This window comes from Tenrec ecaudatus, chromosome 7, assembly GCF_050624435.1.
Source record: "Tenrec ecaudatus isolate mTenEca1 chromosome 7, mTenEca1.hap1, whole genome shotgun sequence".
NCBI lineage: Eukaryota > Metazoa > Chordata > Mammalia > Afrosoricida > Tenrecidae > Tenrec > Tenrec ecaudatus.
Genome location: NC_134536.1, coordinates 159828538 through 159850115, shown reverse-complemented (window position 1 = coordinate 159850115; position 21578 = coordinate 159828538). Strand labels below are relative to the sequence as shown.

The window sequence follows — 21578 nt, the reverse complement described above, 5'->3', positions numbered from 1 at the left end:
GGCAGTGGCATTGACTGTTGGTGGACAGTCCTGGGAGGTTGAGAGTCTAAGACCACCCACCAGCACCAGGGAGGAAGGTCTGCCACGGAGCTTCACACGCTGACCCCTAGTACACGGTCTTTCTGCTCCACAGGCTGCTACCGGGGGTCAGCTTTCCACAGGCTGGCTGTGGCCGCTTTCCCCCAGGAGCGGCTGCTGGGTTTACAAAGCCAACCTCTGGTCAGCAGGCCCCCTGCTCAAACACAGAGAGGCTGGAGTTTGGGGGCCAAACTTGGTCTGGATGAAGATTGTGTTCTTTATGCCAAAATGATGTGGAAGCTGTTGACAGGTTGAACACGAAAGAGGAATCCGAGTCGCAGATTTTACAGATCCCGTTGCTGGCGCCTGGGGATACGAGGTCGGCTGTTCCAACCCACCAGCCCTCCAAGCTGTTGGCTCCCGTAAAGATGGGCTTTGGGGAAATCAAATGGGTGTCAGGTCTCTTCTTTCAAAGAGACTTCAGAGTGTCGATCCAGCAGTTCCGAATGCCCTGTCATGGCTGCTGCTTCTCACATGGCTCTGGCTCCGGCAGGACTCTTATTCGTTTCCCCCAAGGATCTGCTCATTTGACCTAAGATTAGATTATCTTCATGGTTCTCATTGTCCAGTTGGCTCATCTTGGAAATGCCATCCATCAAAACCCCAGGGTCTTTATTCCGACTGTCCCCGGGGGAAGGGCACAGTCAATGCGCTTGATGACTAACCAGAGGTCGGATGAGTTGCATCCACCCAGAGGCACCTCTGAAGAAAGGCCTGGTAATCCATGTCTGAAAGATCATGCGTTAAAAACACCGCTGCTCGGTTATGCTCAACTGCGCACGGGATTGTGACAACTCGGAATCAGCCACTGCTGTTAGCTGTCGAGCCAGGTCTACTGTGTCCACAGCATGTAACTGGTTTGTTTGTTTTGTTTTACTCTTTCCAACTAAATTTGAATGCTTTGTTCAGTGAGTGGCTATGGCCCATCCTCCTAGGCTCCTGGAATTTTTTTAAAAAGGCGGGGGCTCTTGGTTGCAGCTTGTACCCGAAGAGCTCATTACCTATTAGGCCCCTTGTATGCTTGGCCAGTCTAATCCTCCGATTCTTACTCTAGGGTCCCCAGGCTCTCAGGAGGGACCGGTCTCTGGAGAAAACCTTCATGCGTGGTAAGCTGGAAGGACAGCACCAGAGAAGATCTTGGACGAGACGGGCTGACAGAAGTGGCTGCAACAATGGGCCCAACGACAGCATGAATCCACTCATCGACTGGAGGTGCGGTGTGGATTTGGATGCCGGGTCGGAATCAACACAAGGCGGACAGGGAGGAGAAGAGTAGGAAGCAGAGGAGACGAGATGGGATGAGGCCAGAAGTAGACTTTCCCAAAACCCCAAGAATCCCAACTCACAAATGTGGAAAACTCAACCTTTATTATTACCTGCCTAGAGCAGGGGATTAAAGTTGACTCAAACTAGGTCCATATATTAGTGTAAAAATCTGTGTCTCTCCCCCCAAAAAATGTACAAACCCCTCTATAAGTGATTATAGAAAAACCAATGTGGTAGCTACAATAGAGATGTCCAAACCCAGGGCCACAGGCCATTGCTCCCTCTTTCCCCCTAACTTGTATTCCTCCTAGTATTTCTTTCAAAGAACTGTACAGACATAGAGCAGGTCTAGCTACAACGTAACGTGGCAGGAGGAAGGTGGGGGTAAATGGGTCAGGGCTTCAGTCACCCCAGGTCCAGTGTTTCCAGGGATGGAGGATGGAGAAGACAGAGCTGTAGTGGGCACCAGGGCATGGCTGTCCCCTTCTGGTCCTCCTCATCCTTGCCCCCATCCTCAGCCAGTGAAGTCCAGTGCGTGACAGGAAAGAGAGAGGCTGGAGGGGCGGGCCAGAGCCATCTCTCCAAGAACCAGTGTTATCCAGTGGGGCCCAGATGCCCCCTTCGGGCCATGTCCAGTGTCTGCCCTGTGTTTGCTCCCACCCTCCCCAGAGGGGCAGCTGGAAGCAGTCAGAGAGGATCCCATCCACAGGGCCAGCTGGGTGGGTGGCCGTCGGGGGCGTCTAGGAGTGGAGATAGGGGGTGGGACGGGACGGGAGTGTGTCTGCCGGGGGACACTGCTCCTCGGGCAGGCCAGCCCACCTGCAGTCACAGGATTGAGAGGTGCTGGCAGGGGGTGGGGGCAGGAGTGTCCTCATCTCTGTGTTTCCCCTGAATCCTCCCTGAGGGTGGGGCGGCTTGACGCCGGAGTCACACCGTGTTGAGTGCATCCTCTGCCAGGAATCGATGCAGCTGGGTAAAGGGAGGTCGCTGCTCGGGCTCCCGGCTCCAGCACCCCAGCATTAGCTCGTACAGGGCCTGCGGGCAGGCAGGGGGCCGGGACAGGTATACCTGGATGGTGGCAGGGTGGGCAAGAGGCAGGGGACAGATGTTCCTTAGTCAACAGGCTGACAGGCTCTGCCCTCCCAGGTTCCCCCCACCTACCCACCTCCCCAGCCTTCTGACCTGCCGGCCTTGATCTCGGAAGAATTCCCCGGCGTTTTCAATGACTTGCTCGTCGGTGAGCTGCCCAAAGGGCTGTGCCCGGCAGAGCATCAGCACCTCCCACAGGGTGACCCCAAAGGCCCACACGTCACTTGCAGTCGTGAACTTCCCCTGGTGCACACACAGGGACACAGGGCAGAGAAGGGATCAGCCCCTGAAGACCCTCCGGCCTGACCCACAAGGAGCATTTCCCCAGCCCGGGAGCACCTCCCGAAGCCACCCCACCTTTCCCACCAAGCCTGCTCCACACCCTCCAGATTGGGGTCCTCCTGCTGGGCCCACGCTCAGCTCTTCCTCTGCTGCCCTGCCTTCCTCTCTCCTCATCCCCCAACCCAAGTCGTGCCCTCTGCCTCCTGACCCAGCCCCTTCCATCTGGGCATCCTCTTCCCTGTATCCCTCTTGCTCCCTGCACCCGGACTTCATGCCCTGCGTCAGTCTTAGCTCCGGGAATGGCTCTCTGAGGCAGAATGAACCTGCCGGGACACAGGCCGAACTGCACTAGACAGACGAACAAATACAGACAGAGAAGGAGAGTGACTGGAGCGGCCCCCACGCTCTCCAGAAAAGCCCCCTTCCTGGCCCCTCACCATGAGGATGCACTCCCAGGCCATCCACCGGATGGGCAGCACCGCCCGGCCCTGCACCCGGTAATAGTCCCCGGCATAGAGGTTCCGGCTCATGCCGAAGTCGGCGATTTTGATAGTGAGGTTCTCCCCAACGAGGCAGTTCCTCGTGGCCAGGTCCCGATGCACAAAGTTGAGTGTGGCCAGGTAGCACATGCCTGAGGCAATCTGGGCCGCCACGTGCAGCAGCATCGGGTAGCTGAGGGAGGTGACAACAGAGGGGCCCTGTAAGGGGCACTGGCTCCTCCCACTTCACAGAGGGCCATCGAGGCAGGAAAGAAGCCCACGAGTGGATATGGGCTGCCCCTGGACACGGGCTGCTCCTCTGTTGAGGCCAGGTGCCTGGTTCCCACCTAACCCCCCCCCCTTGACTTGTGTGCCCCTGGGGAGTTCCGTCTCCTGATGCTTCCGAGTCTGAACTCAGAGGGAATGCGTGGCTCCATCTTCCTTACCCTGGGGTCCTCCTGCAGCCCCCACCTGCCTCCCCACCATGCCATCCCCTCGTCCTCTCCAAACTTGAGCAGATCTCTTTTTTTCAGGGGTGGGGGACGACAGGAGGAGGCCCAGCCCTGAGGAGGCAGGTTACCTGATGGTGGGCCCCTGGGCAGCCCCGTCGGCCGCCTTGTCCTCCAGGTGGTGGGCACTGAGGAACTGGTTCAGGTCGCCGTTCTCCATGAAGTCGGTGATCATACAGAGGGGGTCGTCCTGCACGCACACTCCCAGGAGCCGGATGATGTTGGGGTCCTTCAGCCGCGACATGATCTTCACCTCCTTCAGGAAATCGTTCCTGGAGAAGCAGGAAGAGGTGGCGAGGAAGGCCACCCAAGGGGCGACCCACACCTCCTTCCTGCTCACAGTGACCCAGCGCCGCCCCAAGCCGCAGGGGCCGTGTCCGATCCGCTTGTGATATAACGGTCTGAGAGCTGTAGCCCCTCTCCCAGTCCCTGCCTGTCCTCTGGGATTTTCCACCACGTGTGCTCTCGGGGCGCCCCTCCCCGCCCCGCCTGGCTCCTCACCTGGCATTCTTAGTGGCATCTGGCCGCAGGATTTTGACAGCAACCAGCAAGGGGTGGTCCTTGCGCACATTCAGGGGGAAATCCAGGCTGACCAGATCCTGGGGGCTCTCGACCTCGCACAGGTGCACCTGGGGAAAGCAGGTCAACAGAGAGACACAGTCACAGGTCCCTGGGGCATCTGGACATGGGGGAGGGGCGGGCATGGTGCCGGAGCCCCAGCAGGAGGCTGGCCAGGCACCCTTCTCACCTCCCCAAACTGGCCCTCGCCGAGCTTCTCCTTGAACCGGAGGCGAGACCGAGGGAAATCCACTCTGGGAGGCCCTTCCCCAGCTGCCCCTGGGGGCAGTGCAGGCACAGCATAGGTGTTGCCCCCGGTGACTCCCTGCAGGGTGACAATGTCAGCTTCGGCATAATGGGGGACGCTGTTCTGGGGAGGCGGGGGCAGAAGCGGGGCGCACGGCTTCTCCGGCTCCATGTAGTCCCCGCTGCAGGCTGGAGGGTGAGGGGAGAGAAAAGAGGAGGGCCCGTCAGGGCAAGAGCGACAGCTGGAGAGCCGTGCATCACCCCTGTGAGTGTCCCAGAGGCCCCCTGTCTCCGAGCCGGTCCTTCCTGTGTCGTCCCTGGTTGCGCGGGAGGAGGGCTAGCCGCTCCAGAGCATTCCAGGGCAATGGAGGCGGCCGAGCGGACTGTCACAGCATCTCCTTCTCGGGATGCCCAGGAGACTCTTGGCTGGACACAGAACACTTGGACTCTCCTACAGAAGGAAGGGCCCAGCCAACCCAGGGGCCCTCCACTTCCTAACCGGGCCCACACTTCCTCCCTAACTCTCTCCCCTTCCCTCAGTCTTTCTGCCCCTGTCTGGGCGCCACATTCTTGCCACGTGGTTCCTGCCACCCTCCTCATTGCGACACACGGAGGAGCTCCCAGACAAGCAGAAGACAGGAGCACACAGAGAGGAGTGGGGACAGTCCTTTAAGGAGTCTACAAGCAGAGGCCGTGCCTCTTGATCGGCAGAAAGGAAAACAACAAGCAAGGCAACACCGGGGAGCAGGAGGAGGAGGAAGGGGAGCAGGAGGAGCAGACGGGCACGGGCAGGGGCGTGAGCCTTCACCTCTGGGACTGCAGAGAGAAGACACGCGGGGGGAAGGGGGCAAGCGCCCAGGGTGAGAAGCCCTCCTCCGGGAAGCTCTAGAGAGAGGGGAGAATAAAGGAGGGGTTACAAGAGAGCAGGGGGGCGCACCATAGCAACCTCCTCGCTGGCTCTGGAGAGCTGAAGAGATGGGGTGGAAGAGGAGGGGGTGCAGGAGCTGAGACCCAGAAGGCTGTCTATTCCTAGGTTCAAGGGAGAGCCGTCTTCCGAAGGAACAAGAGGCGGCAGAGCAGAAGCTAAGGGCAGGGAGCATCCTCCTTGGGAGCTGAGGGGAGCCGGAGAAGCTCCGGGCCAGGAAAGAGGGAGTGCAAGGTGTGAGACCTGTCCCTGCCCCCATGGGGGTCTGGGGAGTCTGGGAGAGCCCAGGGGCAGAGGGGCTTACCCTGGGTGTTGGTGGGTTTGGCCCAGGCGGGTGTGGGGGGGCCCGGGCCTCGAGGGGGACGGGCGTAAGTGGCCAGAAGGAGGCGGTAAGCCGGATTGGAGAGCAGCAACGCTGTCGGGAGAAGGAGGGTTGGGGGGGGGGGGAGACACGGGGAAGGGGTGAGACTCAAGGCTGGACAGACAGGGAGATTCCCAAATAGGGCAAGACCAGGACTGATGGGGACATCAAGGGCCTAGAGAACGAGGGACAGCTGTCTGGAAAATGGACAGGAGGATGGATCAATGGAGGAAGGGAGGGAGGAGCGAAGGATAGATCGATATTGTGTGGATGACAACTGGATACGCGTCTGGATGGGTGGATGGGTGAAGAATGGATGGAAGCGTACATGGATGGGCGATGGATGGTGAGTGGGCAAATATATCTACATGTGGATGGGCAGATGATGGATGGACGGGTAACTAGAAGGGTGGTCAGATGGTCAGCTACAAGAAACAAGGTGAGTCTAGGAGAAAGGAGAATGCGGGGCCAGGGAGACACAATGAGAGGGTACCGGAGAGAAGAGGGAGAGCTATGCGCGGGACACAGAGACCAGATAAGGCTGAGGAGGATTGTGGGTAATACATGGGGAATGCTTGGTAATATGGTGGTAATATGGCAGGGAATAATCTAGAGGGTGGCCAGGGCCACAGAAAGAGGAAAATGGGTTGAAACTGGGAAGGACAGGAGAAGAAGGGGACGGAAAAGAGAAGAAGTGGGATGCGAGAAAACAGGCCGACGGAGAAGACAGGGGAATGAGACTGGAACAGGGCAGGTCGTACCAGAACCAGCGGGACCAGAGTGCAGTGGATTTCCTCGAGGCCGAGGCTCCTGGTAAGGAGGTGGTTCTCGGGAGCCTGGGCGGTTGTTGATGAGGATGGTGTCCCCAGGGACGGAGAGATGAACCGTCAGCTCCTCTTCCAACACCCGGCGCTCCGCCTTGGCGTGTGGAGAGCAAACGTCGGGCACGGCGTCCAGTTCTGCTCGGCCCACACCTCCCAGCCCCGCGTTCAGCGCCACCGCCACGGCCTCCCTGTGAGCGCTCCCCACTGTCCCTGCCCCACAGCTTCCTCATGGCGCCAGCTGTGTGTCTCGCAGGGAGCCAAAGCCCCAGAGCATTTGCATAACTTGTCCCACAAGGGCTTTCCAACCCCAATCTGGCCTGTCCATCGTTATCCACCTTAAGTGTCAAGACCAGTGGTCTGTCGCCCAGAAGACATGAGCTTGGAGCGTGCCAGACATCTTCTGTTTCCCTTGTCCCCCACTCTGCCGTTCTCCACCCCACATCTGCCCCAAGAGGCTGATCCGCAGGGACCGCACTCAGCTGGCGGAAGGTGGGAAGTGAGGCTGGGTTCCCCCAGCTGCTCCTGGAGGAGTGGGCTTGGGTTGACGGCAGCCCCGCACCAAAGCCCCCAATCCTCCTCCAGCAGCCTTCTCCTCTGGCCACGCGCAGGCATGGCCACAGCTCCGCAGGGACTGCCCTTGAGCACAGCATATTCCTTGTGACTGCCCCATACATGCCTGCTCCTTCATACATATTCCTTGTGACTGCCCCATACATGCCTGCTCCTTCTTACATGGTCTCTTTATTAAACCCTCCACTGAGGATCAGGACAGGGTGCTGTGTCCCAGGCTGGGTCTGACTAACATCGGAAGGAAGCCCTTAACACTAGTACAGAGCCCACCCCTCCCTCCTGCCTCCCACCCCCTACCCCCCCCCAGCCTTCCGCAGGCCACCCGCTCACCTTGCTGAGAAGCCTGCGCCAATGCAGCCGCCAGAGCATGAGGACGATGATGAGCAGCAGCAGCAGGATGATGGCCACCAGGCAGCCGATGAGGATGGCCGTCGGGCTCCCCTCTGCCTTGGCCACGGGCTGCTGGTCCCTGGGCTCCAGCTCTGGCGGGCACAGAGGGGTCAGAACCGCAGGAAGCTCCCCACCCAGCTTGAGTCGGGGGAGCTCGGGGAGGAGGGGTCCACCGAGTGCTCACCGAGGCTGCTGAAGTTGGTGGGAGGTGGGCCCGGGGGCCACCAGGGGGCGGGTGGGTAGGTGCCTCCCAGAGCCGGGGCTGAGTCATTCACAACATCTGGGGTGAAGAGAAAGAGGAAAGGAAAGAGTCAGCAAAGGAGATGAGCTCGCTGCCACTGGGTCGCCGTAGACTCGGCGACCCAGCCGCACAGAACGGAACGGGACCGCCTCCGTGGGTCTCCAAGACTGTAACTCTTTAGGAGAGTCGAAAGCCTCATCTTTCTCCCACAGAGAAGCTGCTGGTTTCGAACTGCCGACCTTGTGGTTAGCGATCCAATGTGAATCCACTACGCCACCAGGGCTCCAGCCCAGGAGATCAAAGAGGGACCCATTTGGTGGAGGCCTCTGGAATCGAGTTGGTGGGTCAGGCAGCGGGGCTGGGGGGTGTAGGTGAGTCAGAAGTGCGGGAGAGATCAAAGTCCCTGAGGCCTCCTGCTTTGCCTGCTGTCAACTCCCATAACACCAAGCCAAACACACCATTGTCAGTCATGTTCCAGCGCATTGCTCATTTTAGGACAGAGAAGACCTGCTCCTCGGGGCTTCTGAGATGACAAACCTTCCGGGAGCGGACAGCGGAGCAACTGGGGAGTGTGAACCCCCAATCTTGTGGCTTATGGGGAGAGGGGCGTGCTCCTGAGGTACAGAGATCGGGAAGCTTAGGGAAGAGGCCACTTCCCAAGCGAGAGCCGGAGTGTTTCGGTATTTCAATAAGCACTGTTATCCTGACTCACCGATGGGCAGGGAGGGGAGGGCGGGATTCGATTGGGGCTGCCGGGCATGACTGTGGGGCACTAGCAGTGGGCCCTGGGGTGGGGGCTGGGCGTGGCCCGAAGGCTCACCTGAAGTGAAGGCGATCTCACTAACGAGCAGCCAGGGTCCAGAGAAGAAGAACCGACACTGCAGAAAGCGGCCCACGCGGCCACCCAGAGGTATCAAGACGGCCCGGGCCCTGGGGTCCCCCAGGCTGCCGCCCAGGGCATGGCGCACGGGCTCCCCCTCCCAGGCCATGGCTGGGCCCCGCTTGAAGCGACACTCCACCCCGCCAGGCAGACGGGCTCCCAGCGTGTGCATGTTGTTGCAGTGGACCTGCGGGGGCAGACAGGAGGGGCACCAAGTCAAGGCCCGGAGCGCCCAGTGGACGCCCGCCTGGGCCTCGGAGCCCACCTCTGAGAAGTCGGCTCGTTCACCTGCATGGCCTGGAAGGCCCTCAGCCTGTCGAACTCAAATTCCATCTCCACAGAGCCGCTGGGGAAGCTGTGGTTGTTCCAGCCCACAAAGTCGTAGCCCGGCCAGACACGTAGCTCCTGACTCTTCCGAAAGTCGTCCAGCCCCACCACGCCGTCCGCCAGCTGGCCCAGGCCCCCATACTGCAGCCTGGCCCAAGTAGACAGAGCAGGGGGAGGTTGGGAGAGGAGGTGGACCTTTCCACCGGTGCTCTGGTGACACAGACACACAGGATGGCCTGGCCCCAGCCAGGGACCCTGTCCCTGCCCCAGCACCATCACGGGTACCATGCAGAGAGCACCATTCTAGGGGGCGGCATCAATCTATGACCAATCTATGAGGTCTGGTGCACTCACTTCCCATATATGTATCCTAGGGCACACCCACTGCATGGGGTCCATTCTGACCCAGAGCCACCAGACCAGCAGTTCTGCACCTGCCTCATGCCGATACCCTTTCACACACTTCCTCATGTTGTGGTGACCCCCCAACCATAAGGCTTTTTTCATTGCTCCTCCATCACTGTAAAGTTGCTACTGTGACGAATCATCATCATGTAACCGTGTGCTATTCAGGATGGATTTTCATGGTTACAAATTGAACATCATGAAACATAATTAAAGCAGAATGATTCATCACAAAGCACATGTCATTACAGAGTGTGCAATTGTGGGGTGTTTTCCCATGGTCTTAGGCGACCCCTGTGAAAGGGTCGTTCAACCCCCAAAGGGGTCAGAGACCCACAGGTTGAGGACCACTGCTCTAGGACAAGGTAGAACTGCCCTGTCCTCTTCAGAGGAATGTAGAGAGTCTCGCTGTTCTGTCACGTCTTAGGGAAGGGGTACCTTTTTCTAATTGGGCACAAAGGTGCCATATGGGCATTCCTGTTTCTGTCCCTGAAGGCCCAGGAAGGCCATCCTTCCTCCCAGTGTGCCCATGGCACGGTGCAGGCCACCCTCGCCTCCCTCCCGCCCTAGCCCATGCCTCCCTGCAGGGCTGCTCCGCTCACCCGCCGACGGTGTGTCCATCGTAGGTGGAATCGTTGAAGTACACGGCCTCAGAGAGGTACATGGTCTGCCCCACAGGGGCTGTGTAAGACAGGAGCCCATCTGGGCAGGGTGGGAGGAGGGTGTTAACGGAGGTAGGGGGGGACCTCTGCCCTCCACCCTGCATTCCCTTCCTCGCACCCCCATGGGTCCTCCCGGTGATTGACTGCCTCCCACCAGAAGAAGGGGTCTTAGATGTCTGTCTTTCCAACCCACTGTCCCCAGAAGAGGGTTCTCAGGGGGTGCTGCATGACTCACCGCTCCAGAGACAGCCATAGAGCTCCACCCGCAGGCAGACGCTCATGACCCGGTCAGCCCGGGGGTAAAAGCGAACCAGTCGGGCCACCATCGGGGGCCCCAGGTCCTTCAGCACCACACCCCCGGGGTCCTCGTTCCCTGAGATCACCTGTGGGCCAGGAAACAGGTGAAGGACTGGGAAGGGCACTGGGATGGGATCCAGCGTCCCAGTCACCTCCTGACACAGCAGCCACCACGAACACAGTGGCACCAGGCAGACAGGGCTGTGGGCCCCAGCCAGTTGTGACTCCACTCCGTGAGCCCTGCCGGCAATCTTATCCCTCCAGTGTCAGCTCCCTCCTCTCCTCTGGCCTGGCTCCAGCCACTGCTCTCAAAGCTGCCCGCCCCTGGTGAGCTCAGCATTCTACCCATGGCTCAGCAGCCCAGCTCTGGCCCCCTGCCCCTGCCACCCCCTCCCCTCTGTTCATTCAACAGTCCCCCCTCTGTGCCAGGCATGGCCCCAGGGTGACCAGCAGGCACAGTCCCCTCCCCCATAGGACTTTGATTCCAGGTGAAGCATCAGGGATGGAAAAGCAGCAGCGGAGGGGAGAGCATGGGGTTCAGAAGAGGCTCTCTGGGGTACGCCCTCTGGGGGAATTGTGGGTGGAAGGAGGGAGAGCAGTGCTCATGGGGGAGGAGCCTTCCAGGAACCAGCAGAGCGAGTGAAAATGCTCCAGGCTGTGGGATGAGCCCTGACCTGTTTCAGGAAGTGAGACCATGAGTGAGGTCAGGGAGAAGCAAGAACAGCCCCCACCCTCGCCCCCGTCCCCACCCCAGAAGAGGCGGGTGGAGTCGTCTGAGCAGGGCACCACACTAGAGCTTTGTGGAAGAGGTGGGACATCTTTGAGTCGGGGGGCTGTGGAGGTAGAAGGAGAGTAGGGGGACACGGCTGGACTGAGCTTTGGTGTGCGTGGGTAAAGAGAGAGAGAAAGGGGAGCTAAAGATAGCATCTTAGCTTGGGGGCCTGAACAACTGGGCAAAAGATGTTGCTCTTTTCAGGGCTGGATGATGCCGAGTAGGTCTGAGATGGGTGAGACTCATCTTCGGCTGGGGAAGTTAATGGGTGTGTTCAGGATGTCATGAGAGGCCCATGTGGCGAGGTCCAGAAGGTGGGCAGGTCTGCAGTCCAGGATGACCCTCGGGGCAGGTGCCTGGGCTGGGGGCTGGGGGGTGCTGGGGTATTGTCAGGGTTTCAAAGGAGAGCAGAAGAGTGGGGAGAGCCTGCCTTCCCTGGGCTCTGCCCCGGCAGCCTCACCTCCTGTCCCCAGCGATCCTTCCAGTCCATCCAGCGGTGGCCGTCTCGTGAGTAACGCAGCCGGTAGCTGGGGGAGAACTCCTTGCCCAGACCCCCAGCGTGTCGCCCCTGGGTGCCCACAAGAGCTATCAGGTGCAGCCGCTGGAGATCCACCTGCAAGTACTCCTCCTCCTTGGGAAACACCGGCTGGGCAGGGCACCATGCCCCGTCACCGTCACTGCTTTCCAGCCTGCAAGAAGACTCTCAAGAATATCCGACCCTCTCTTGGCCCCCCCGCCCCCCTGGACTGCAGAGGGGGAGCCCAGGTGGGGCAGTGGGTTTGGTGCCAGCTTCTCCACAGGTGACAGATAAGGCTTTCTGTTCCCGTACAGATGTGGAGCCCTGGAAACCCACAGGGGCAGCTCGACTCTGTCCTCCAGGAGTTGAGATAACGTAATGTCAATGAGTCCAGGGTTTGGACTGCAGGGGGGTTTACTGGCATAGGGCCTCTCATGAGCTTTCTCACTTGGGTAGAGGGGTTGGAAGGGTAGGCAGAGGCCCCAGGAGCTCCCTCTGGGGCAGCCCAGGTGTGCCAGGTACCTGCTGTGGCGGGCAGCGGTGGAGTCTGACCAGGAGCTGGAGGCTGAGATGTCACGGTCAGGGATAGTCCGGTCCTGCATGCCCAGGGCATAGCGGCACTTGGCTGGGTGGACAGAGGCACATGGCATGTCAAGGGGTCCCACCCTCTGCCTCCCCACCCCCAGCTCTCGTGGCCCCAAGATCCAAGCTCCTCACCAGGGTCAAAGTGCCCCTTCATGTCAGCGTCTCCAGTCACCACCAGGAGCATCAACAGGAGCGGTGCAAGAGTCCCAGGCCCCATAGCTCCTGATCCCGGGGGGGCCTAAGGTGGTGGGGGCAGCATTTCTGCAGGGAACAAAATGGGGGGATGGGGTCAGTTAAGGGGTGAGCAGGAAGAGTGGGTCGTCAGCCCCAGCAGCACAGACAGAATGGGCGGCTTCGGGGGTATTTCACAGCCTCAGCTGCGCTTTTAGAAACTTCCCATGTGCCAGACACTGCGCTAGCCCCTTAAATAGAAACCATAATTTAATCTTCCCAGGCACCTTGCAAGGATACGATTTCTATCCACATTTATCCCAGGAGAACAACGGGGCAGAGATGGGGGAAAGAACGTGTTTACAGCCACCCCCACATCAATGACGGGCTCGTGTAAAGCAAAGGACCCCCAGACCCCCAGAGACAAGGACTTCATGTGACACATCTACAACCGTAACCGTTTCTGACAGGGCTGCCTGAGAAGGAACTCATCATTCTAACAACTCTAACAAGCTACGGGTTCTCACAAATGGCAGGGCCAAAAGACTGGGATCGGCACGCGACCCCTCGACAGACTGCTTGCTCTGTCTACTCAGAGTTATTCCGATCAAGGGGAGCATTTTATACTAAATCCTGTTTCAGGTTGTTTCACCTACAGCAGGGTTTCTCACCCTTCCTAATGACCCTTTCATCCAGTTCCTCATGTGGTGGGGACCCCCCCAACACCAACCATAACATTATTTTCGTTGCTACTTTATCACCGTCATTTTGCTACTGTGATGAATCGGCCGACCCCTGTAAAAGGGTTGTTTGACACCCCATCCCCCAAAGGGGTCGCGACCCACAGGTTGAGAACCAGGGGTCTAGAGCAAGAAGCCTGGGTGTCATAGTGGGTCCCATCCCGGGCTGCTAAGCACCAGGTCAGCAGAGAGGAGAAAGATGATGCTATCTGTCACCGTACAGACTGACAGCCTCGGAAACCCTATACAGCAGTGGTTCTCAACCTGGGGATCGGGACCCCTGTGGGGGTCTAACAACCCTTTCATAAAAGTCACCTTAAGACCATATTTCCATTGATCTTAGGCGCAAAGACACCGGTCCTCTATTCGTCTCCAGGCGGGTGTGCCCACATCCAGGGTCACCAGGACATGAGGAACGTATTAAAGGGTCACGGCATTAGGCAGGTCAAGAACCACGGCTCCACGGGTGTACAGGTTCAGGATGAGACAGAATCGACGCTGTGGTTCCATTTGGTAACACCAGCAGGCGGTTAAGAAGGCTTGGTGACATGACTGTACACTGCTATCTTCCCTGTGGCATCGTGTTTACGTGTTGGGCAGCTAACCGCAAGGCCAGCAGTTCGAAACCACCAGCTGCTCCAAGGGAGACAGTCAGTGCTTTCTACTCCCATAAAGTGTGCCAGTCTCGGAAACCCACCGGGGCAGGTCTACCCTGTCCTGTAGGGTTGCTTTGAGCCGGCACCCACTCCATGGCAGTGACCTTGATTCTAGAGTTTTTATCATCTATTTGGAAAGCAATCAAGCCGTATCTGTATTGATTTAAAATGTACATCCCCTTCCACCCAAGATTCCTCCCTCTAGTTCTCTAACCTCAAAGCGGTGACTGAGGCACCAGCTTATGAGAATGTATATGAAAAACAAAACTAAACAAAAACCCCACCAAGTTGTCATCAAGTTAAGTCCAACCTGTGTCCAACCCCAAGGGTGTCGGGGAACTGCGCATCCTGGGACTTGGGGTGGCTAGTTGTCCAGCCGTAGATTGTCAGGCCTTTTTTGGCTTGACATGAGATTTATTTTGTGAAACAATACAAGCGATTGTAAATCCCACTATACTGTTGGGGTGCATGCAGCTGGGTCCAGGCGTGTCATCTCTCTACACAGTGATGCTTCTAGTCCTTTGCCTTTCGTTACTGCACAAAAAATTATCAAGACGGTGAACGAAGACGTCTGCACTCTTGACAGGGAAACCAGGCCTCACAATGCCCAAGCAATCGAAGTCAAATGTTTTCATCGTGCAATTAAAATAATCCAGCAAGGTCTCGAATGTATTTATCGATACATTCACTTCGGTGAAATCATGTTCAGGCAAGGGGCTGTTGTTTTGGGGGGTTTTTTTGTTTTTGTTTTCTGTGCTGGTGCTGTTTTTATAAGACAAACAAGCAGCCGGAAAACACTGTTCGCCCCTCCAGAGATGTAAATTAGCGAAAGTTACCTGAGGTAATGTTGATGTCTAATGTGGCTTGTAAAAAAAAAAGTCATTTACGCCTCAAAGCAAATTACACAATTAGAGGGAGCCTCCAAAACGCATCCACGACGTCCAGCCAGGCCTCTTTCCCAAGGCACCCGCAGGTGTTCCTGAACCCCCTCTCTGTCAGTTACCCGCTGAGGGCATTAAGCCTCTTGCGGAGCCCAGCAGTGCCCTACTTCCATCTAAAAACCAACCATTGCAAACAGGCCCATGGACTCTCGGGCGGCTATGCAAAAAACATCCACAACATCAGAAAACAGTTTAGCAAGAAATTTCAGACTTGGCGGGATTTTCTGGTGTGATGATGGAGAACAGAAAGCAAGAGAAAGAAGTCTGAATCGCATGACTCCACCTTGAGGAAGCAAGTCACCCCGCACCCCTCTGCTTGTGTCCCGTTCTTGCATACTTATCTAGAGAGCGGACACATACTTGATCACTATGAATTAGTGTGAATGTGGGAAAGGGGAATCGGATGGCTTTTCTAAAGGTCTATTGTATACGGTGGTACGCATGTGTTTGTAGAAAGTTTTGTGGTCTGTAAAAGCATCTAAAGTCTTTCAGATTTGTTGGGAGGATGTGACAATGAAGACAAGCCTGGACCGCTGAGCCTGGCCTCTCCCCACCGCAGGAGCTCTGGGTTCCAAGAGAAGTGGGGACCCGGTGCCTTGCAGCCTCACTGTCCTCAGACCCTGCTAAGCCCACTCTGGCCCCTTGGTCAGCAGCGGCAGCTCAGGGCTCTTGTGAGAAACGCAGAAGCTCAGGCCCGCCTATGCCTACGGGATCAGAAGTGCATTCCATGATGGGTGTCCATTCAAGTTCAAGTTCAAGGGTCCACACTCAAAGTCCTCCTCACCAGGGTCCAGGCAGCTTGCTCCACCTTAAAACCAATCCAACTGTCCCTGCTTCTTTACAAGCTCAAGTCCCAGGACGAGCTAGCCTGGCCGTCCCTGGCCCAGAGACTGGCACTGCGTTCCTTCCCCCAGGCCTTGGATCCCGGGGACCCCTCATGGCACCCCCTGTACCCTATCCCACCATTGTCTGTCAGAGGTAACCCCAGCTCTCCCTGAGCTTCCTTATCCTCCCTGAGACCCAGACATCTGGACCCCTAGGTCCCACTTTCTCCAGGTGTCTGCTCTGAAGGGGGAGCCCAAGGCTGAGGAACAGGTTGAGTTGCCTTGGAGATGAGGGTGGGTCTAAAAACCAGGGGAAAGCCAGGTCACCCCAGGAGGTAGGAGGAGTGGGGGGGGATTATCCCCCCCTATCCCTTTGTCCTTCTCCAGCTGCTCCCACAATGCTCTAGGGCAGGAATGTAAGAGGCAGCTGAGACCCCACAGCTCTAAGGCAGCAGCTGAAGAGAATGAGGGGGCACCTGATATCAAAGGAGAGCAAGAACCAGAATGCATCCTGCCTGGTCCCTTGAGAGGTAGGGGGGTCCCCTGGTGCAGGAAAGCAGGCTGCTGGAGTCCCAGGCGGCTGGCTCAGAATTCCTGGGTGCCACTCTCCACCCCCACCCCTCTGGGAAACAGCGGGGCTCTTGTTCCCCTGAGTAACCTTCATGCCTATCCAAGATGAGTCATCGGAGCCAGCCAGAGCAGAGCCCCCGGCAGAGATACAAAGCCGGGCAGAGGCTGGGGGGGGGGGGGGGCCGCGGGGGATACGGAGGTAAATAGAACAAGCTCTAAACACAGGGCCCAGAGCCAACCAGAGACTCCCAGGGACGTCTCAGCAATCTGTTCTTCGACACCCAGCAGAGGGGAGGCCCCAGTCATGTTCCAACCCCACCCTGCCCCAGTACAACCAATGGCAAGCCAGGCACCCTGCTGGAGGCCCCCTGACCCTCCTCCACCCCAGACAACAACACCCACACAGCTCTGTATATACACACACGTGGCCAGACACACACTCACAGCACCCGCTGTAAACACGGCAGCTAAATGTAGTGCCAGGCAGGCCAGGCACCACACACACACACACACCCCTCAGTGTCTCAGACAACCCCACATAGACTTTCAGAGGCAGATGCATGCCTGGGACAACCACATAAATCAGCGACACACCGAGACTCCCAGGCAGGGAGAACACAGATACACACACACACATACACACGGCACATCACATTCTTGATAGTCCTGGGCCATCACTTCATGACTTCATGAATAGTCATCGGCAGACACCTGTGTGTAGGGAATGACAGATCTCATAGGCTCCTGGAATCAAACAGCCCCTTCGAGTTCACTCCTTAACACACATGGGTGGCCAAGCCAAAGGGAGGTCTAGAGGCTGGGGACAGGTGAACTCCTGGGTGGGACGGGCGGCAATAAGAAAAAGGGAGTCACTTTTCCAGCTCCCATATCCTTCCACTTTTTTCTCTCTCCCCTTTCCCAGGTCCTGGACCAACACCACCAGCCCTCAAACCAGACTCTGGCTGGGGTGGAGGTGCCGGTAAGGAAAGGCGCACCCCGCTAGGGACCTGTGGTGTGATGGCTAGGGTGGGGGTAGAGGGTTTCGGGCTCACTGCACAGGGAGTTTCTCTCATGGCGGAACCAACTCACCCTAGACGAGGTGGACAAATGGCCAGCCGGCCCTGCAGGCCAGATGTTAGCCCCTCTCTCTGCAGGGCCTTGACCAGGCTGTGTAAGTGGGATTTGGCTGGCTGGCGGCCAAGCGAGTTAGTGGACAAGCCAGGTAAGAAGGCAGGTCAGGTTCTCCAGGAGGAGGACGAGAGGATGGCACAGGGTACTACATATGAACTGTTCCCGGATGCGGACTAAGGCGCTCTTCCTCAATGCTGGAGGCCCCGTTCTCCAAGGTGAGGGGCTTTCCCCCCATTTCCGACCGAAAGCCCGAGCACCCGGGCAGGTGGGGAGGGGCAAGCTTAGAAGTGGACGCCAAACGCAGCCAGGCAAGCCCAAGTCGCCCTCCATCCTGCCCTGCTCTTTGGGCTGCGCCTCCCACCTCCTCTCCCAGCAGGGATGCGCCCCTCCAGTGCCCTCCCCGCCGCTCTCCCTACCTCTCATCTCTCACCCCGGCCGACCCAGGCGTGCGCCCCGGGAGTGGGGCCTCCTCCGCCGGCAGGCGCGCACGGGGAGGGGGAGGCGGGGGAGACTGGAGCCAGGAGCCGGGAGCCGGGAGCCGAGAGCAGGCGGCGCCGGCGGGGCTCGGGTGTCGGGAGGCGGCTCCAGCGAGCAGCTGTCGGGGGCCTGTTCCGGGGAGACGCGCCAGAGCTGCGGCGGCTCCGGCCCAGGCACCGCCTCCTGGGCCTCGGCCCCCCACCCCCCTCGCTCCCGCCCCTCTCCCTCCGCCTTCCAACCCCGAGCGGCGCCGGGGCCCGCTGCCGCCAGCCCCCTCCCGGCCCAGGCCGGCCCAGGCGCTCCCACGCTCTCGCAGTCCGCGCGCCCCGCCCATCCCGCCTCCCCCAGGTAACACCCCACCCCCGGCGGCACCCTCCCGAGAGAGGCACCCCTGCTGCAGCACACACACACCCCCAGGCGGCTCGGCCACGCCCGGTCCGAGCCCATCCCCCTCCACTGTACCCGCTCACTCCGAAGCTCCCCACAAAATTGAGCCCCCAGAGTGGTGGGTCCAGGCGGAGGGTGGCGGCGCAATCCGGGCCCACACCTCCAGCCCCCCCACTGAAAAGGATGGGTTCTGTTCCGGGAAAGGGGGAGGAGAGGGGGGCAGCCCCGGGCACACGGAGGAAGAAGCAGGTTGCCACAGGCCCGGGAGTGAGGGTGGGGAAGGGGACACCGTCGCTCACCTGTCCAGCCGGCTCCCCTAGATCTCTCCTTGCATACCACAACTGCTGTTCCTCTCTGCCACCCTCTGGCCCTCCTGCCCTCTACCCTACCTGGGATTGCCCCCAAAGCTACTTTCTGCTGGCCCTTTATCCTATTCAGCAGGACATTCCCCGGGACTCCTGGTCTGGCAAGCCTGGGCTCACTCGCTGCTCTAGACCCAGCGATCCCCGGGACCAGCCTCCCTCACACGCAGCCAGCTCGTCCCCGGCGGAGAACGGTCTGCTCCCAGGCAACGATAAGGACCGGAAAGGCACGGGGCAGACAGGTGGGCAGCGGGGAAGAGGAGAGGGCCACAGAGAAAGGCAGCAGCTCCCAAGGAGAGAAGACTTAGAAAAAGGTGGGCACCAGGAGGCAGGGTAAACAAATCACGGGAGAGAAAGGAAGAAGTGTGGGGTGGAGGGCGGGCAGAGATGGAAGAAATCAAGAGCCTGCGGTGGGAGGTGCTCTGCCCTCAATCATATCCACTGTGGGCCCCTTACCTCTCCCCGACCCCCCCACCCCCCCACCGGCCCAGCACCTAGGCAATGTCCCCAGGCCAGGAAAGGGTCTCTCACTCCACGGCACAGTCAGTACAAACTCACAGCCTATGTGCAGCCCCAGACTCGTCTCCAACACGAAGTCCCAACCAGGAAGAGGCTGGCCCACGGGACAAGCCAAGACACACATGGGCGCGTACAACCGCCTCCGGTCAGTAGACAACTCCAAGGACGACTGGCTAGAGATGACCCCGAGATGGCTCGGAGAAATCTCTCTGCCGGCCATCCCCTCCCACCCAAAGCCCCGCTGCCTCCAGAGCCCTTACCCCTCCGCAGAAAGCCGTTGGGGAATCTGGGCCCCCGAGAGGCTGGGCTGGGGGTGGAGCCACTCCGGGGGTGGGGCCAGGCTTCCCCAGTACTCTCACCTGGGCAGACACTCGCCCCGCCTTCCTGGGCGGTGCTGGGTGCGAGCCTCGGGCTGCCAGCCAGACCCAGAGGCCAACAGACGCCTGGATGCACAAGTCCCTCACACCCCAGTGGGACATTCCACAGAGCAGGCCCGCGACTGCCCCGTCCAGGTGGCTTGGCGGCGTTACAGTGGGGTTTACTCGGGAGGCCAGGCGAAGCCAGCACGTCCCCAACTCTTGCCCCCTCTGCCGCTGCCTCCCTTGGGAGAAATGCCTGGTTGGTGGTGCCCACCTCACCCCAGCCCCGGGTGGGTGGGAGGAGTAGGAGGTATGCAGGGCTGGGGCCCAGCGGAGTCAAGTGACAACGGAAAGGGGGCTGGAGCCGGCTGGAATGCGGGACTTGGAGCCGAGATTCTCAGGAGCCTGGGAGGGAAATCCCAGCCACGCTGGGGCCCCGGCGAACGCGCCCACCCGCCCATCCGTGCCTCCCCCCTCGCAGCTCGTCTCACATCCCTTACATCATTCCTGAGCCCCCAAAGGATCCTCTGCCCTCCCCCCTGTCCACGGCTCCCTGCCCTTCACGCCAAGGGCCCCCTCTGGCTGCCCAGGAGAGGAGAGGAAACAGCTGAGAAAGTGTGCGGAGAGGCACGTGGGAGAGAAGCGCTTCAGCCCGCAGACCCCTCGGCCACTGCGGGGGTCCAGGCGGCCAGGGGGGAGGGAGGGCGGACCAGATGACCCTCCCCCGCACACCCTCCGCTCTAGCTGGAGCCCCTTCCCTGAGGCGCAGCTGCCTGGGGGCTATGCAGTGGCCAGTGGCTGCAGAGACTGAGAAACAGGTTGGTGGGCTGGCGGCCCGACTAAGCTCCAGTCACCCTGACAGCATTGAGGACAGAAGGGAAACTGAGGTCCAGAGGGTGGAGTGGGGAGGGGGTGACCCAGGAGCCCAGCTGTGGATAGCCTGGGGGATGGAGAAAGAAGGGACGGGACGGCGGAGGAGGGAGGGGGCTGCGCGCAATGAGAAGACAATGGTGGCCGAGGCTGGGAAAATGCGGGGTGGGGGGGGGAGGAGGAAGAGGAGGAGGAGGAGGATAAGGAGGAAAGGGGACCTCCAGAGACATTGGGAAACTCGGAGGGAGGGAGGGCGAGAACTGGAGAGGAGACAAAGGGGAGGGGGTGGAGTGGGGTGAGGGACCTGGGAGAGGGCAACTGGGTTCTTGGGAGACCTGAGAGGCGCGCGTAGACCGCCCCCCAAGGGAATGAGAGGGAGGCCAAGTCCCGGGCTCTGAAACGGGGGGCTAGGGAGATGGGGTATAAACGGGGCTGAGAAAGGAACAGCGCTGGTGGACACACCTAGCGGTCCTAGAGGGAACCAACCCTTGTTTCTGGTCATCCGGACACGAGGTCCCGGCCCGAACCCCCACCCCAACCCCGGGGACACCCTAGCCGCCAGTGCCTTGGGGGAGGGAATTATTGTTGGGTCCGCCACCCTCCCAGCCAGCTCCCCTCCTCCCACTCATTCAGCCTCCAGCCAGGACCTGGTCCCACCCCACAAGGGGAGGGCCCAGCCGCAGTGTACCCTCCTACCTTCCCGATTTAGCTCGGCCTTCCTCCCTCTCACCTCCGGCTCTGGCCTTCTCTGGGGTCCTGTTCTCCCCTGCCTTGGGCCTTTGGGGTTCCCGGCCTGGGGCTGCCCAGGAGGCCTGGCTTTGTCCGCGCGTCCGGGGCCCCGGGCCCAGGAGCAGCTGCCTGGGCCAGCTGCGGCCGGCTTCGCCGTGACCATGGCAACCCAGCCAGCTCCCCTCCTCCGAGCCTCCCGGCCCCCGCAGAGAGGGAGGGAGCAGCCTGGCTTCGGAGAAAGGGAGGAGAGGCCCAGGACTGTGAACACCGCGAAAGGGAGACCAGAGACAAAGGCACCCCAGACAAAGGGAGGTGCCGCGCGAACGACGAGTGGGGGGGAAGCAGCCTCGGCTGGTGAGGGCTGAAGGCTTGGGCGGGAGGCATTTGGCCCTGCAGGATGCGTCCAGACCAGAGGCCAGAGAAACATGGAGGAAGAAACAGGGATTAGGAGAGCCTTCCTTCTGGGTCCCTGATCACTCAGTTCCTCCTCCCCAGACTTTTCTGCCCCGTGACTCTGGCTTGGATGGAAGGGGGAAGGAGGGAGGGAAGTATTGATTGATCCCTGTCATCCCCCTGGGA

General features: G+C 59.7%; 1 protein-coding gene across 8 annotated transcripts; it reads right to left on the bottom strand.

Annotated features, from left to right (window-relative positions):
• Positions 1-1427: 1427 nt before the first annotated feature.
• Positions 1428-21122, bottom strand: DDR1 (discoidin domain receptor tyrosine kinase 1). 8 transcript variants are annotated; one of them, XM_075555336.1, is made up of 18 exons: positions 21001-21122; positions 12396-12524; positions 12201-12303; positions 11622-11850; positions 10328-10475; positions 10033-10132; positions 8987-9173; positions 8639-8885; positions 7762-7857; positions 7518-7669; positions 6555-6711; positions 5737-5847; positions 4452-4696; positions 4205-4332; positions 3775-3975; positions 3153-3387; positions 2527-2676; positions 1428-2412 (listed from the first exon to the last, which is right to left on the bottom strand). In XM_075555336.1, the coding sequence occupies exons 2-18, from the start codon at positions 12478-12480 to the stop codon at positions 2272-2274; spliced, it is 2715 nt and encodes a 904-aa protein (XP_075411451.1). In that variant the 5' UTR covers positions 12481-12524; positions 21001-21122; the 3' UTR covers positions 1428-2271. The 8 variants fall into 8 exon arrangements, with proteins under 8 accessions (XP_075411451.1, XP_075411449.1, XP_075411452.1 ...); XM_075555334.1 differs by having other exon boundaries at positions 20967-21101; XM_075555337.1 differs by lacking the exon at positions 21001-21122 and adding an exon at positions 19401-19422.
• Between the last annotated feature and the right edge of the window lie 456 nt (positions 21123-21578).